At 49.0% G+C, this 15193-nt stretch overlaps 1 protein-coding gene across 2 annotated transcripts in view; it reads left to right on the top strand.

Moving 5' to 3' along the window:
- The window catches only part of TESMIN (testis expressed metallothionein like protein), a 37812-nt gene that overhangs the window by 13563 nt on the left and 9056 nt on the right, over positions 1-15193 (top strand). The window contains exon 7 of one of the 2 annotated variants that reach the window (XM_059149986.1): positions 3481-3552. The exons of the other annotated variant lie outside the window; for it this stretch is intronic. Within the exon in view, the coding sequence (XP_059005969.1) occupies positions 3481-3552 (72 nt within the window). The remainder of the gene's footprint in view (positions 1-3480; positions 3553-15193) is intronic. 2 annotated transcript variants of the gene reach the window in all.

Here is a 15193-nt window from a genome sequence, read left to right as displayed (position 1 = left end):
GCAGGTCGTTGCTGGTACTGGACTCGGTCCTGCCGTCGTGGCTCTTCCCACTTCTGGACCAAACAGACGCCACATAAGTCACTGCTAGATCCTGCTGGCAGGTCCTCCCCCGACCCCGTCTTTGGTTACACTGTGCGACCGAAGATGTCACCATCCAGAAGACACCCCTTTTTCTTCCGTGGGATCTGGGAGCATCGGGCCTGCAGTGCGGGATCGCTGTGTGCGTGAGCGTCCGGAGCAGCCGCGGGAATCTGGCGCTTCTCACGCTTCATTCCGAGTGTGCGCTCTCTCGGAGCCCCGGCGCGACCTGCGGCTTCTCCGTGGCACGGCTGACCCGGGTCCTCGTGGGCGAGCAGTAGGAAGGATTGCCGTGTCGTGTCACTCCGCCTGGAACCCAGGCTCGCCTCGGTTTTCTCGGTCACGCAGTTTTCTTTATTTTGGTGTAATTACGCGGGTCTTAAAACACTTTTCTCTTCTAAATGAAGCGCCAGGAACATGAGCCTTGTGTTTGTGGGGTTTTGCTGCAAAGAATCGCTTGAGTTGATGTCACTGCCTTGAGTCAGCTGCGTGAGTTTGATCTCGGCACCGCAGCACTGACGGTGAACGGACTCTGGCAGCGTGTGCCTCGTGACAAGGGCGCATGCAGAAGCCCGTTCGCTCTTGTGTCGTCCTGTGTGACCTCCCACTGCAACTGATTGGCCGCCCCCGTCACCTCCCTCGGTGCTCCATTAGCTGTCTTGTTGACTGCCACGAGATAACAAGGTCAGATTAGGTCTGTAGACCTCAGAAAGGAAGCTCTGTCGGCTCAGTATGGCTCAAAGGTTTCTAACCACGCCGGTGACACAGAAGCGGAGTGACGGGGCGCCTGGGTGGCTCAGTGGGTTAAGCCGTTGCCTTCGGCTCAGGTCATGATCTCAGGGTCCTGGGATCGAGTCCCACATTGGGCTCTCTGCTCAGCAGGGGGCCTGCTTCCTCCTCTCTCTCCCTCTGCCTGCCTCTCTGCCTACTTGTGATCTCTGTCTGTCAAATAAATAAATACAATCTTTAAAAAAAAAAAAAAAAAGCGCAGTGACGGTCAGTGGAGCCTCGGGGCCCGTAGTCCTCAGGTGCCACTCACTGTGTCCTCGCTCTCCAGAGCTGGGTGGGGAACCGGCTAACTTATTAACTAGCTTATCATACTCCTGAAAATGCCCTTTCAGTAAAAATTTGTGTCCTGTCACTCCGTACGTATGGCTTTCGTCATCCTGTCCTCAGTCAGGTGTTAATGTGAGTTCTGACACAGCGCTGACGCTATGACTTTTGTAGCGCAATGAACGTCGTAATAAAGGACACTCACGAGCCTGCTTCTCTGAACATTTTTTTTCATAAAGATGAGGTCATACCTCGTGCGGTGGAGTTCATTTCTCGTGCTTTCCTGAGGCGGAATTGTGAGGATCTCTCCCGAGCCCTTAGTTTTCGGACTGGCATAGGAGGGTGGACAGTGTCCGCAGAGCCGTGGGACTGTCCCCGGTTCAGTTCCTGTCTCTTCCCGCCCTGGTGCCCTGTGCTCGCCCCTATGGCGCCTTAGCTCATGCGGCTACCTCAGCTGAAACCCCCTTGGGGTGGACAGCGAGTCTCACAGCCCTAACCGGTGGTGGCGAGTTCTAGCTCCTTCGAAAGTAGTCTAGCTTCTTCCATCCAGATGAAACTACCATTTCTGGATTTTATATCATTACCAATCAGTATCAAATAATCTGACAGCTGATTTTACCGTATCTTCTGTCCTCCAATTTTTCAATCTCATTTATATTTATATATTTATATATCTCATTCCCAAGTTCTTTGCGGGATTCCTCCTGGACTGACTATAAATTTTTATATGTGTATTTTTTTATTTTCCCCTGAAGCTCTTATCACCGTCCTGACCACTTGAGGATCTCTCAGGAAATGCCGATTGGTATCTTCCTGACACAGGACATTCATTGAACTGTCCTCTGCCCTCCCACAGTCGCGGCAGGTCACGCCTGGAATGTCTCCACGCACCCCACCCCCATTTTTTAGAGGAAGGAATTTTGGTTCCTCTGGATAGTCAGTGCCAGGCCACCCGTGTCCCACTGTAGGGGGAGGTCTGAGAGGCCAAGGACAAGAGCAGAGAAGTAGGTGAGACGCGCCCTCCTCTGAAAGCCCACGTCTGCTCCAAGGCGCACCTCTGGGCACCTGAGGGGACATAAAGCTGTCACTCTGCTAGGTACAAAGGGGAAAAGTAGACTATACGAATAATAAATTAATACAGCATTCAGTGACATAGTTTGGGGACATTATCTTAAAATGAGAGAATCTCCAAAAGTAAGAGTCAGCAGCTCGTGCATGAGTCAGGTGCCAAGTGTGTTTGGGGGTGGGGGTGGGGGTGGAGATGTCGCTAAACAGAAGCGCAGACAGTGGGGCTGGGCTGGAGGCTGCTAAGGCAAGCACGCCCACGCAAGAGGAACCCACCGTCCACGTACAGAGGACGACGGGCCGAGCTGGGACTTAGGGTTCCCCCAGTCTGGACTCCAGGGAGCTGAATGTGTGAGTGTGCAGTGCACAGGCAAAGGGGCCCGCCTGGCACACCGTCTTCGGGGCATTTGTATCAGAACCACAGGACAGGTGGCACGCAGTGCTTCCGCGCTCTGTGCGGCGACAGGAGACTGTTGGCAAACGTTACCTGTGTGCCAAGGTCCCCTGTGGTTTCTGTAGGGACCCCCCAGACCAAGCGGCATCCCTGGGACCCAGCAGAGCCCTGTCACCGTCCCGTCATTGTCTTTGGGCACTTGTCCCTTCCTTTCACCGTAGCGTAGTAAACGTCTCACAAAACTAGGATGCGGAGTTCCCTCCGCAAGCAGTACTGGAAAGCGGCGCTTGGGAGCCTTCCCCGACTTTAATCCCCAGCTGCCCCTCATGTTCAGCCTCTATGACTTGCTCATCTGTCCCCCTCTGATGCCCCCATGATGGCTCCTGGGCTAATCCCAAGAGCAATTAGGCCTCCACTGAAAACTTGCTTTGACGTTGCTGATAGCTCTGCAGCGTGGACAGCTCTGACACTGCCCGAACGATATAAGACGACGATTGGTCGATTTAAGTTCTATTATCCGTTAGTGTTCAGATTGGGGAAAATGCAAAAAGGTTGAACTAAAGGAGCTATTTGGCATGAGGGTCCCCACATAATAGGGGTTTAAACAGATCAAGGGAAGAACGTCCAGAAGGCTTCCTGGGGAGGGGACAGCAGTCGGGTCCTGTTGCGCACCCTGTGGGGACTGTGGGCGTGCTAGCTGGGCTCGGCCGGGCGCCTCCCACCGGGTGGTAATACACACAGCAAGTCCGTTTCATGATTGGGCGCCGATAAGTAGTACCTATGAGCGCCTGGTGCTGAGATTTTCAGTATTTGTTCAAAACACCAGATGCTTAGCTAATTCCCCTTTTAAAGAGTAACGATCTGAATATTTTCTTTTTTAATCTTTATAGAGTAACTCTTAGTTCATGGGACACAAAGTCTAAAAAGCCATGTAACTGTACCAAATCCCAGTGTCTGAAATTGTAAGTAATCACAAATCCTTCATTATTAAATAGAAATAAGGTTGTTTAGAAGTCAGTAAGTGGTACACAGTTGAGATGAGCATCAGCGGCTAGCAGCGCGGGGCCACAGCTGAGACCCGCCGGCCAGAGCAGCGAGACGCTGCGCCCTCTGCCCAAGCCTGGTTCGGGTCTCCTGGGATTCTCTTGACCGACTAACTTAGCAAAGGACCCTGCCTGCCCCTCGCGTGGTGTGACTTTCTTGGGTTTGGGTTTGCATCTCCGCCCCTGGGATGGGTGCTAACCGCGGCACCCTTCCAGGGCGTTCACTGGGACATTGCCGCATCCTAGTTTGTACCAGTTCGGTGGACTGGTAGTATTCACTCAGCAGTGAATTTTCTCAGAAAAGTTCTCCCCCAGGGATGCCAGCTCGCAGGAGGCTCGGTGGGGGGACGGTGGGGCTGGCCTTGTGGCAGAGCTGTGGGCGGGGGTGTGGGCGTTGTGGCTGACGCAGGAGGTGGCCCCCGTACCCCTCCGGGCCTGCCACACGGGGGCGCTGTTTGTGCCGTCTGCCCGGCTCTCGGCTTTGCCAGGTGGCTGCCCCGAGGGCCTGCCTAGCTTTAGAGGGACAGTTGGAGGGGGCACACATCCCCGTCCTGATGGCTAACACTGTCTCCACGTGGTTTTTCCCTTGCAGAGTCCTGCTGAAGTCACTGAGGGCTCCACTGATGGGACAGGGACTTGGGGGTACACAAGTGGGTCCAAATCCAGAACCTGAGAAACTCGGTTCACTGTAAAGACACATTCATTTTTTAAAAAGCAATGCTGGAAACTAGGCTTGGCTGTGTGAAAGCATTTGAGCGGTCGCTGGCTTAGTGTGTGAGTGTGAGCCGCACGCCTCTCTGAACGCCGGGCGCGCCTGCTCCGCTAACACGCGGCTCCGGTGAGGAGGAAGGAAGACAGAGGGCGAAGCCTGGACCGCGTGACCTTGCCGAGCCAGAGTGGCCCGCCCAGCCGGGGACGACCGATGCGGCGGAGGACAAGGTGGTTGCGTGTCGGGAGGACGGAGCCAGGAGGGGAGCAGGTCCTGTCCAACGGGGCTGCCGAGGTGCAGCTGTGTTTTGGGACTGGGGAGATCAGAAGACCGGTGAGGCCTAGAGCAGGGTATAGACAGTCACTGGGGGGTGGAGAGAGGTCCCCCCAAGGACTCAGAAGTAAGGTGGGGCTCCAAGAAGGGTCTCACTTATTGATGACCCCACAATGGAAGGCCACGGAGATCGCTACTGGCCTAGGAGCCGCTTTCCAGGTGAGCAGGTGCCTGACGCACTCTTCAGTCATCCCAGGCGGGCGTGGTCAGCATTGGAACAAAGGAAAAGGAGGTGCAGAGTGCGGCTGCGCTGTCCGGAGGAAAGAGGCGCCGTCTCTGTGGGCCACGGGCTCCGCCTCAAGAGAAGCGCCCGGGGCCGCAGTAGAGGCTTAGCGCCCTCGCGGCAGACCTGGGGACCCGCACCTCCGACTGCACGCTCAGCGCCGCACCATCGGGCCAGAGTTCTAGCTTCCTCGGTAGCTCTGTGCTGGGAAGCCAGGGGCCTGGAGCGCTGTGGGCACTGGAAGGATGTGAGTGTCCCCAGAAAGTCCCCCGGGGCGTCCCGATCAGCCTGTCGGGGTTTGTTGGCATCAGCCAACCACTGAGGACCCAGTGATCTCTGGAAAGTTGTTTGCGGAAAAGCTGAGGAGGGGGTGATGTCACCCCACCCCACCCCACCCCCGGCCAAGCAGAGCCTGCTGCGAGGTCTCTCGGTGGCAGAGTGTGCTGGCGACAACACGGCCGTCTGTGTGCGAGTGCCTGGGAGCTTCGGCGGGGAGCAGGTGTCGGGAGTGGACTGTCCATCGCTTGCTCCGTGAGCACGTGCGTGATGACCAGGAGGAGCCTTCGGATTTCTTTACTCTTCTTCTCCCCAGAACTAAATTGTGTTCTTAAAGTGATGGAATATAGTTTTCTTAGGGTTAATTGTCCTGCTTTATTGGGAGTATCTATAGGATAAAGGTCAAGAGGGATGACTATTAATTGACCATCGACGGAGAGAGAAACACATTATTATGACACGTGCACACGGGTAACACCAATGATGCAGCCACATTGAGTGGGACGTCCGAGCGCTGGCCCCTGCCTCCCATTCTCCCTCGAAGCGACAGTTTTAATGACGTCTGTCTTCAGGCTTTCGGGGGTCATCTCCCAGCTTGTCACTGCCGTAGAGAGAGTGTTCGCTCTGACCCGTGTCCCTCCCTCCCTCTCCAGGCAGAGCTGGAGCCGCCCTGGTTGGCTGCTCCCCGCCTCCCCACCCCCGTCCCACTAAAGCATTAGATAACGGACTGCAGCTTTTCTGGTGGTGTCTTGAGTCAGCAGAAGCTGGGAATTCTTTTGAAGCAATGAAATTAGTCTGTGTAATGAAAATGGTATTGATGTAAACTTAATAAAAAAGTAGATAAGCATTTGTTACTCTTTTATTGAAAACTTAGTATTTAAAAAGTTTTAAAAGATTTTTCAAGCAGTTCTCTTCTGTCTTTCCGCTGCCACTACATAGGACTTTCTTAACATTTATTTTTTAAGATTTTGTTTATTTATTTGACAGAGATCACAAGCAGGCAGAGAGGCAAGCAGAGAGAGAGAGTCTTAACATTTTTTATACACTTTAAACATGGATTTGCTTCGTAATTAGTTTATGAAAGCACTGATTGTGACAGCCACTTTCGTAACAGGATTTTCTTGTACAGGCCGTGACATAGGTATGGTTCGCCAGACCTCTGGGCATAACTTCGCAGTGTGCGGAGGAGTGCTCTAGGGCCGGAGGGAGGTCTCTTCCCGTGCCATGGGCACACGCTGGGAGACTCTGGGAGGAGGCACCGGCTCTACGAGTGCGATGTTTCCCAGGACAGTTTCAATTGGTTCTGAAATATGTTAGCAAATCCAAGCAAAGTTCTTTAAGTATCCGTTCCAATTCCGTTTTTGCTGAGATACTGGGCGGGACTTGTCGGGAGGCTTATATTACCCACAGTGTCTTCACTCTGATCAAGTCTAAATCAAGATTTTAATCATAGACCGGGCAGTCTCTAATACTGGTTTTTCAAATGGCCTTTTGTCTCTGATTAAACAGGTTAATTAACCAGAATCCTGGGGCTAGAAGGTCAAAGCTGGGTGATCATTTTGTCTAGTCTCTTGATTCTTACTTCTGCTTTCGATTCCTTCTTTGATGTTTAAAAATATTAAACACTTAATTCATACCCAGTAGCGCGTAATTCTAATATTTAAAAAGTCTTTGCTTGTCTGATTCTGGTGTTTTCTTCTCTTGATTTTTCACTCATTATGTTTGTTTGTTACCTCATGTATTTTGTGAATTTTTAAAAATTGTAACTTATAGTCACTGGGGCTTGCTATGCGGGAATTCCCAGGCTGACCCGAGGGTGCGTTCCTGCAGAGAAACTGTGTTTGCCGCTGCTTGGCCTTGATGGCACTTCCAATCTGGACAACTCAAAAGTTTCCCTCCGGTATTCTTTTAGGACCCACAGCATGAATTCAGATCTCTCAAACCCAAATGGGCCCCTCCTCCCAGCCAGTGCCCAGATGGATGCATTTGCTTGCCTAGGACAGGTTTTCCTAGAGCACTTACCATCGGGTAAGGACCTTCCACTGTTCTTCCTGACGGGCAGCTCTTGGAGCCGAGCCCCTGCCTGGGCGGGCTCCAGGCTTCGGGTGGGTACACGGAAAGCACTTAGAGCAATGGCTGGCACAGTCTACTTGTTAGAAGGGTTTGCCATCCCTGTGGGTGTCGCTCCCTCCGCCGCCCCCGTGCAGCCGCTAAAAGCAAAGCCGACGGTCGCTGGGGTCAGCAGATGCCGAAGACGGCTGTCGGCCTTAGCTTCGATGTGGCTCACTCCTCTGATCTTCTGTTTCTCTTTTATTTCTTGGCCTTGAAGGGGTTTCCTTAAATATTTTACAGGCTCAAATATGCATCTCGAAAGGTCTTAAATATTTAATACCCATGTTTTAAAGCGTTTTAAAGAAGTTGTCATAATGGCCAATGAGTTAAGACTAAGATTAGAACACACGTCGTCGTAGGTCTTTTCAAACACAGTAAGACTTAATCGTAGGACACAGCGTGCCTGGGCCCACGGCATACGCGTGGACAGTGGACAGTACGTTCACCTTCTTGCTGAGCCCCGGAGTGCGATTACCCAGAGGTTGGAATGCTGCCAGCTTGCCAGCCCTGAAATGCGCTCTACCTCGAGGACAGCGCCGTTAGCAGAGTCATGCTGCTTCAGTGTGTTTCCAGACAAAAGAGGGGCCACCAGACCGCATGTGGTGGCAGTGGCAGTGGTCTTCTAGGCAACAGCAGGAGTGGACTGCGGAAGGGGACAGTGCACGTCCCTTGAGCAAGAACACGTAGACTGCGTACAGTGGATCTAACAAAGCGTGGACTGTGGAGTGTTCCCAGACGTCACCATCCACGCTGATCCCTCAGCTCGTTGGTAGTCAGACTTTCTGCCACCAGAGACCTGGAACCCTGAGGTCTGTGTCCATCGAGTCCGTGGAGTATGGGAGCCCGAGACCACAGAGGACGGTGCTCCGCGAGCTCTCTTGCTGCTGCCAACATGAACAGAGCAGTTTGGGCCTTTTCGGAGAGGAAGGCCATTTTACAGAGCGGGGCAAGTCCACAGTAGTGGTAAGAAAGGGAGTGGGAGTTCGCTCAGGGACCACGCTGTATGTCCTGCCCCAGCACAGGGGTTTTCGACTTAGACAGCGCTCTGCCCCCGAGGAAAGGGCACAGACAGCTGGAATTGTCACGAAGATGAGGACCGCGCCCAAGATCTGATGTCTGCTGGGCACCCAGTACACACGGCTGACGGGGAGCGTGACTCTCGGTGGACAGAAGTTTCAAATTTAATGCAGCCAGAATGGTCACTTGTCTTCACTATTGCTGCTTCTCGCTCAGGAAATCCAGCCACTTCCCGGGTCCGAACGGTCGTGCTGTTCGAGTTTGTTCCGAAGTCTTAGAGTTTGCTTTTCTCCTTTGCGGCCTCTGTGCACCTGGGGTTGATTTCTATGAATGGCGTTAGGGAGGCATCGAATTTCATTTTCTCCCCCATATACACAACTAATTTCCCGGCACGGTTGATCGCAGAACACCAGTATCGTCGCAGCGATGTGCAGCGCGTTCCCTGTCGGCTCTCAGGGTCTGATGTTTGGGCGGGTCTGGTTCTGGGGTCCTGACGCTGTTCCACGATGGACCCCACTTCTCAGTGGTTCGTGTGTGGATGTCCTGCACCATCGTATTTGACAACCTGACTGCGAAGGGGGCCAGGACTTCTTTCCGCATCTCCGTCCTCTTTTCCTGGTCGTGAGAGTGACGGCCCCTCCCGCAGCCTCTGCCATGCTGGGCGCTCGCCAGGCTGCTCCTGGTTTTCCTGGTAATACTTCTAACCTTCCCTTGCCCTGCCCGAAGTGAGAAATTTGCAGTAGGTTTTTGAAAGACCCTCTGTGCTTAATGCTGTTAGAGGCTGTTGGACAAAGACTGTGACCGACAGTCATCTCCTTCGTGTGTTGGTCCCGTCGGCTGCTCTGCCGTCCCCCACCACCCCCGGGGGGACGATGCTTCCCCAGCCCCCGCCCTCGCCTCCATTCCAGCCACGGAGGAAGAGAAAAGAGGGTGCAGGCCTGCGTCTCCCCTTCCAGGGCATAACCAGAACCTGCCCGAATCACTTCCACTCACACTGCCAGGGCCAGAACCTCATACTGTGCTCAGACCAGGCTGGGTGGGAGGCTGGGGAATGTCCCCGAGTGGAGCCTCCCACGTGCTCGGCTGGAGTCCGGGGAGAGTAGCTCCTGCCGAAGGGCTGCTTCTCCGCCACACACCTGCCTCCCGCTGAGGAGGCTTCCTTCCACGTCCTTCTGTTCCTAATCAGGCATTCTGCTTTATCCTTATGTAAGTGAGTGGTCAATTTTATCAAAGTCTTTTTCCTGCATTTATGGAAATGATCGCTGTTATTTTCCTTTTAATCCTATAATATGTTCTATTACAATAAATATACCAATGCTAATCCACCCTGTAGCCTAGGGATTGAACCCAAATTGATCACGATGTACCAATTTTACCTTGTAAACACTGCAAGATCTGGTTCCAGATTTCTAATATTCTGCCTAGGACTTTGCAACTTTTCTGGAGTCGGGTAGAGCTACGATTTCCCTTTCTCACATGTCGAGAATGTGGTTGTGGTATCGATACCAGCATTTTGTGTTGCCCAATCCAGTGCGCTGTCAGGCTTCCCTCCTCCCACCCCAGCCTCTTCTGTGGCGCTTCCGAGAAAGTCTGGGCAGGGGAGCCCGTGTTTGTTCTTTGAAGGGTGATTGCCCACTGCCTGTAAAACCACCAGGGCCGGGTGTCTTTGTGGGCTGGAGAAGACGGGGATGAGCTACCCAGTCACTTTCTCTCTTTGCTGTTGCTTTTTCTAAGTTTTTATTTATTCTGGAGTCCATGTTGGTATATTTTTTTAAGATTCTCCTTATTTATTTGAGAGAGAGCGAGCACAAGCAGGGTTAGGAGCAGAGGGAGAAGCAGACTCGAGCAGGGCAAGAGGCAAAGGGAGAGGGAGAAACAAACAGCTGAGCCGGGAGCCCAACGCGGGGCTCGATCCAGGGACCCTGAGATCATGACAAGAGCCGAAGGCACACGCTTAACTGGCTAAGCCACCCAGGTGCACCCCATGTTGATATTTTGCATTTCTCTTGAAGATTGTTGAATTCTCTTAAGTTTTTAAATCTACTTGTATATTCCTGTTATATATTCGTATGTTGCTTTAAAAAATCGTCTCTCTCAGCGGTTACAGCCGTGCACGCTTTCCAAGCTTCTGTTGTCATTGCTTCTCTCTTTCCTCTCTCTTGATCTTCTCCATGGGATTTCTGTCTGTTCTGTCAGTCTGTTCAGGGCATCTGCTTTTGGTTTTCTGGATTTCTTGCTTAAGATTTCTGGTTCCCATTTCAGAGGTATATTAAGGTTTGCCCTTCACTGTTTCCCCAGCACACCTGTTTTATTTTACTCTATTGTCTTGCTCGCTTTTTGTGCTAATGCTTATTTATTCTCTTTTTTATTTTTTAGGAAATTCCTGTAAAGCTTTAGATTAGCCCCATGCACTGCTTTAATGCATCTACAAGTGTTGGTATGAGACACTTTTGCTGTCACTCAGTCTTCACCCACGGGTTGCTCAGGTCACACTTCCCAGTATCAGATATGTATGTAGATATATGTTTGAAATGACATTTTAATTGTTAATTTTTTACTTTGATTACATCGTGATTAGACAATATGGTCTATAGGATATGGATGCTTCGAAATTAATGAAGTCTTCTTTTTTATGACTTAATGTTCAATAGATTTTTAAGATATATTAACTTAAACATGTATATTCTCTATGTCTTGGATGTATTTACTGTGCATTAGGTCAGATTTGTTCATTTTGTTTCTTAAATCTCATAAATGCTCTTTAGATGTTGTGTGATTTATCTGTTTTTGACAAAAGTGTGTTCAGACCACTCACTCGTTGGGATTTGCCTGTGTCTCCCTATACTTCCGTTTTGGTTCACATGTATCGGGTCTGTGGTGCAGGGCACGCAGACCCATGCTTGTTGTGTCTTGGTGGTGAACGCTTCCATCAGCCGTGACACACCTGTGTCTCCTGTTGCTTTTGGCCTCGAGTTCTTCCCTGGCTGATACTCGCGCTGCCGCCGTGTTTTCTCGGGCTGGGGTTAGCAGGTGCGCTCCCTCTCGTCCCCTTTCTGCACACACGTTCTGTGTGCTGCTTTTAGTTCCCGTATGTCCTCCGTAAGCTGACTGTGGGGGGCTTTTTAAAAAGCAAATCTAATAATCCAGGTCTTTTAATAGACTTCTTTCATCCATTTTGCATACCTTTTGTCATTATTGATATATGTGGACTTGTTTGTACCACCTTATCTTTTTGAGGTTTTAAAATTTATTTAAGTTAATAAATAACTTAATAACTTAATAACTTTTTTTTTCAGTCAGATGGTGGCATTCTGTACATACTTTGTACACCTCATGTTTGGTTTGTTTTTGGTTTTTTTGTAACATGCACATAACAAAAAATTTACCGTTGTAACAGTTTTTAAATGTACAATTCAGGGCATTAATCACACCCACCAGGCTGCGCAGCCATCACCACCATTCCCAGGACTTCCTCATCATCCCAGTTAGAAACTCTGTACCCAGGAAGTAGCGATTGTCCTCTCTCCGATCCCTGGCAACCTCTGTCCTACTCTCTGTCTCTGAATTTGCCTACTCTAGGGACGTGATATGAGAAAACCTGTACATGTGTCCTTTCTTGTCTGGCATCTTTCACCCAGCATCCTGGTTGCTCCGTGCTGTAGCAAAATGTGTCAAAATATCATTCCTTTTCAAGCCTGAATATACGCCATGGTACATACAGGCCACATTTTATTTAGCCCTTTCTCTGGTAATGGACTTGTGGGTTGCTTCCACCTTTTGGTTCCTGTGACTAATGCTGCTATGAGCACTGGTGGACAAGCATCTCTTCGAGTCCCTGCTTTCAATCCTTTTGGGTAGAGATGCCCAGAAATGGAATCCCTGGATCATATAGTGAGTTCGTGTTTTTTTTGTTTTGTTTTGTTTTGTTTTTTTAATAAATTTTTTTAAAGATTTTATTTATTTTATTTGACAGACAGAGAGATCACACGCAGATAGAAAGTCAGGCAGAGAGAGAAGGGGAAGCAGGCTCCCTGCCGAGCAGAGAGCCCGATGCGGGGCTTGATCCCAGGACACTGAGATCCTGACCTGAGCCGAAGGCAGAGCCCAACACACCAAGCCACCCAGGCGCCCCTCGTGTTTTAACTTTTAGGGGAACTTCCACTCTGTTTTCCATGGCAGCTATACCATTTTTCATTCTCACCAGGAATGCACAGTCTTATTTTGTGTTTTCCTTTTCCTTTTTTTTTCAAAATTTTTTAAAAAAGATTATTTATTTACTTATTTGACAGAGAAAGGGATCACAAGTAGACAGAGAAGGCAGGTGGGGGTCGGGAGTGGGAAGCAGGCTCCCTACTGAGCAGAGAGCCCAATGCAGGGCTCAATCCCAGGACCCTGTGACCATGACCTGAGCCAAAGGCAGACACTTCACTCACTGAGCCACCCAGGAATCACTATTTTGTGTTTTCTGTTTCTAGTTTTTTCTTTGCTTCTTTTTGCTAATATATGTTTTAGCAATGATGGCAAGGTAGAGGAAGTTGAAAGTGAGGTGAGTTAGGAAGCTATCACAAGAGTATAGAAGAGGCGAGAAAGACCTGAACTGAGGCAGGGATGGTAGAACAAAACAGAGACTTAAGATTATTTCAGATATACATTTACTCATTCATTCCACAAATATTTCTTAATTTCTGTGATTTCAGGAATGAGAAAGACTGAGATGAACAAGATAGTCATGGTCTCTGCCTTCTTGGCACTCACAGTCTAAGTGGGACATGGACATGAATAAAACAATCATATAGGTAAAGGTCAGAGTGGAGATATGGAAAATGTGGTAAAGGAGTGATAGTGGGTGTCGGGGTAGGGGAGGGGTAGAGGACCAAGTCTGAAAGCCAGGGAAGACCTTCCTAAGGAGGAGTGTTTGGATGCAGAGAGTTAATCAGGTGGAGGTAGATTGAAAGTGGGTGGCTAACGATGTTCTAGACAGGGGAAACGGCCCATGCAAAGGCCCTGTGGCAAGAGAGGGAAGGTACAGGCTTCTGGGAACAGAAAGGAGGCCAATGTCACTGGTGTAATATTGTTTACATTCCAAAATATATAAAATAATCTAAATGTTCAGTGTGAAGAGAATTATTAACTGAATTATGCTGCTTCTGTAAAAGGGGACACTGTGCAGTCACTGAAACAGTGTCTACATCTATGTACATGGGAAACACTCATAATAGTGATAAGTAATAAAAATCAGTTGTTAGAGTGATTACTAATACTGACAAGTAATAAAAACACGTTGAAACAATGTTTAGAATATGATCTTGTTTTTGTTTGTATATAATATATAATCAAACAACATATGTTTATTTCAGTATGTATAGTTTTAGAGAAAAAATCTGAAGTATGTTCACCAAATGATCATTTCTAGGGAGTGGAATTCTGAGTGATTGTAATTTTTTTTTCTTTTTGCTAATTTATATCTAAAACTTTTATTCAACAAATGTGATTTACTTATATAAAGCTAAAATTGAAAAAAAAAAAAAAAAGACATTTCTGAGCCAGAATTGGTAAACTTGATAGCTCCTCAGGTATGGGGGAAGAGAAAATGGTGGTAACAGTCAGAAGGGACTTGGGATTCTGTTAGTGGTGGACGGCACCACGGACGCAGAGAGGGAGCCCGGCTTGAGCAGAGTGGAGTGGGAGATCACAAGTTAAGGCCAGACATGCTGAGTTGGGGGTAGAAATGTCTGACGGGAAGCTGGGAATGTGGTTCTGGAACAGGAGAGAGTCACAGCTACTGAGACAGACGTGCAGTGAGGAGGTCCTTGCATCTCCAGCAAGGAGGTCATTGGTTGCCTCTGAGAGCCGGTAGGGCAGAGAAGAAGGTCGGGGTACAGTAGGAGGAAGGGTGATGGGTGACGAGGAAGGATAAGCAGCCGATGTAGATCATCTTTCCCGGCGTTGGTGGAAGAAGAAAATGTGCATTTTAGGGTAGAAGACAGACTAGGTTTGGCAAACGCAATTAAAAAATTTTCAACATAAAATTTAAAAAAGTAGAGGGGCAAGTGTGAATCAACCAAGCCAATCACCAAAGTATGTAGAACAAGAGAAGAAATGTGTCTGGAGTGAACCTCGGTAAATAAGCATAGTTTGGGTATAAAATTCTAGATTGTTGGTTTTCCTCTCAGAGCTTTGAAGATACTGTTTTTACTATATCCCTTTCTTTCTTTCTCTTTTTCTTTCTTTCTTTTTTCCTTTCTTCCTTTATTTCTCTTTCTTTCTTTTTAAAAAGATCTTATTTATTTATTTGTTAGACAGAGAGGGAGAGAAAGAGCACAAGCAGGAAGAGAGGCAGGCAGAGTTAGAAGCAGGCTCCCCACTGAGCTAGGAGTCCAATGCAGGGCTCGATCCCAGGACTCTGGGATCATGACAAAGCCAAAGGCAGACACTTAACAACTGAGCCACCCAGGCATCCCTCCCATTATTTCTAGCAGGAAGTAAGCTGTCAATCTAGATAAGCTATCTTTCCTCTCTGGGGCTTTTAAGATTTTCCTTCTGTCTTTTTTCCTTGTATTTATCTTTTTGGGGCTCATTATGCTTCTGTAGTCAGAGGGCCCACAACTTTCAACACTCACAGGTATCTTCATTCCACAGCCTCTTCCCTTTTCTCTCTTCTGTCCTGTAATGCTGATCTGCCGTGTGCTAGCCCCTCCAGCTGTGCACCGCTCCTCTTAACCTCTTTTCTGTGTTTTTAATCTCTTCATCTTTTTATGATGTGCCTTGATCTGATTTCTCTGTCTTTCCGTTTATCCTTTCTCACTTTTAATTTAGTTATTCTTATCCAGATAATACACACAGTTTTTTTAATTTTTATCTTTTTAAAAGAATTTAGTATTAAATAATCT

Source organism: Mustela lutreola, chromosome 1 (assembly GCF_030435805.1).
Source record: "Mustela lutreola isolate mMusLut2 chromosome 1, mMusLut2.pri, whole genome shotgun sequence".
Lineage (NCBI taxonomy): Eukaryota > Metazoa > Chordata > Mammalia > Carnivora > Mustelidae > Mustela > Mustela lutreola.
Note: the sequence above shows the minus strand (reverse complement) of the source record. Positions and strands in the feature narration are given on the sequence as shown.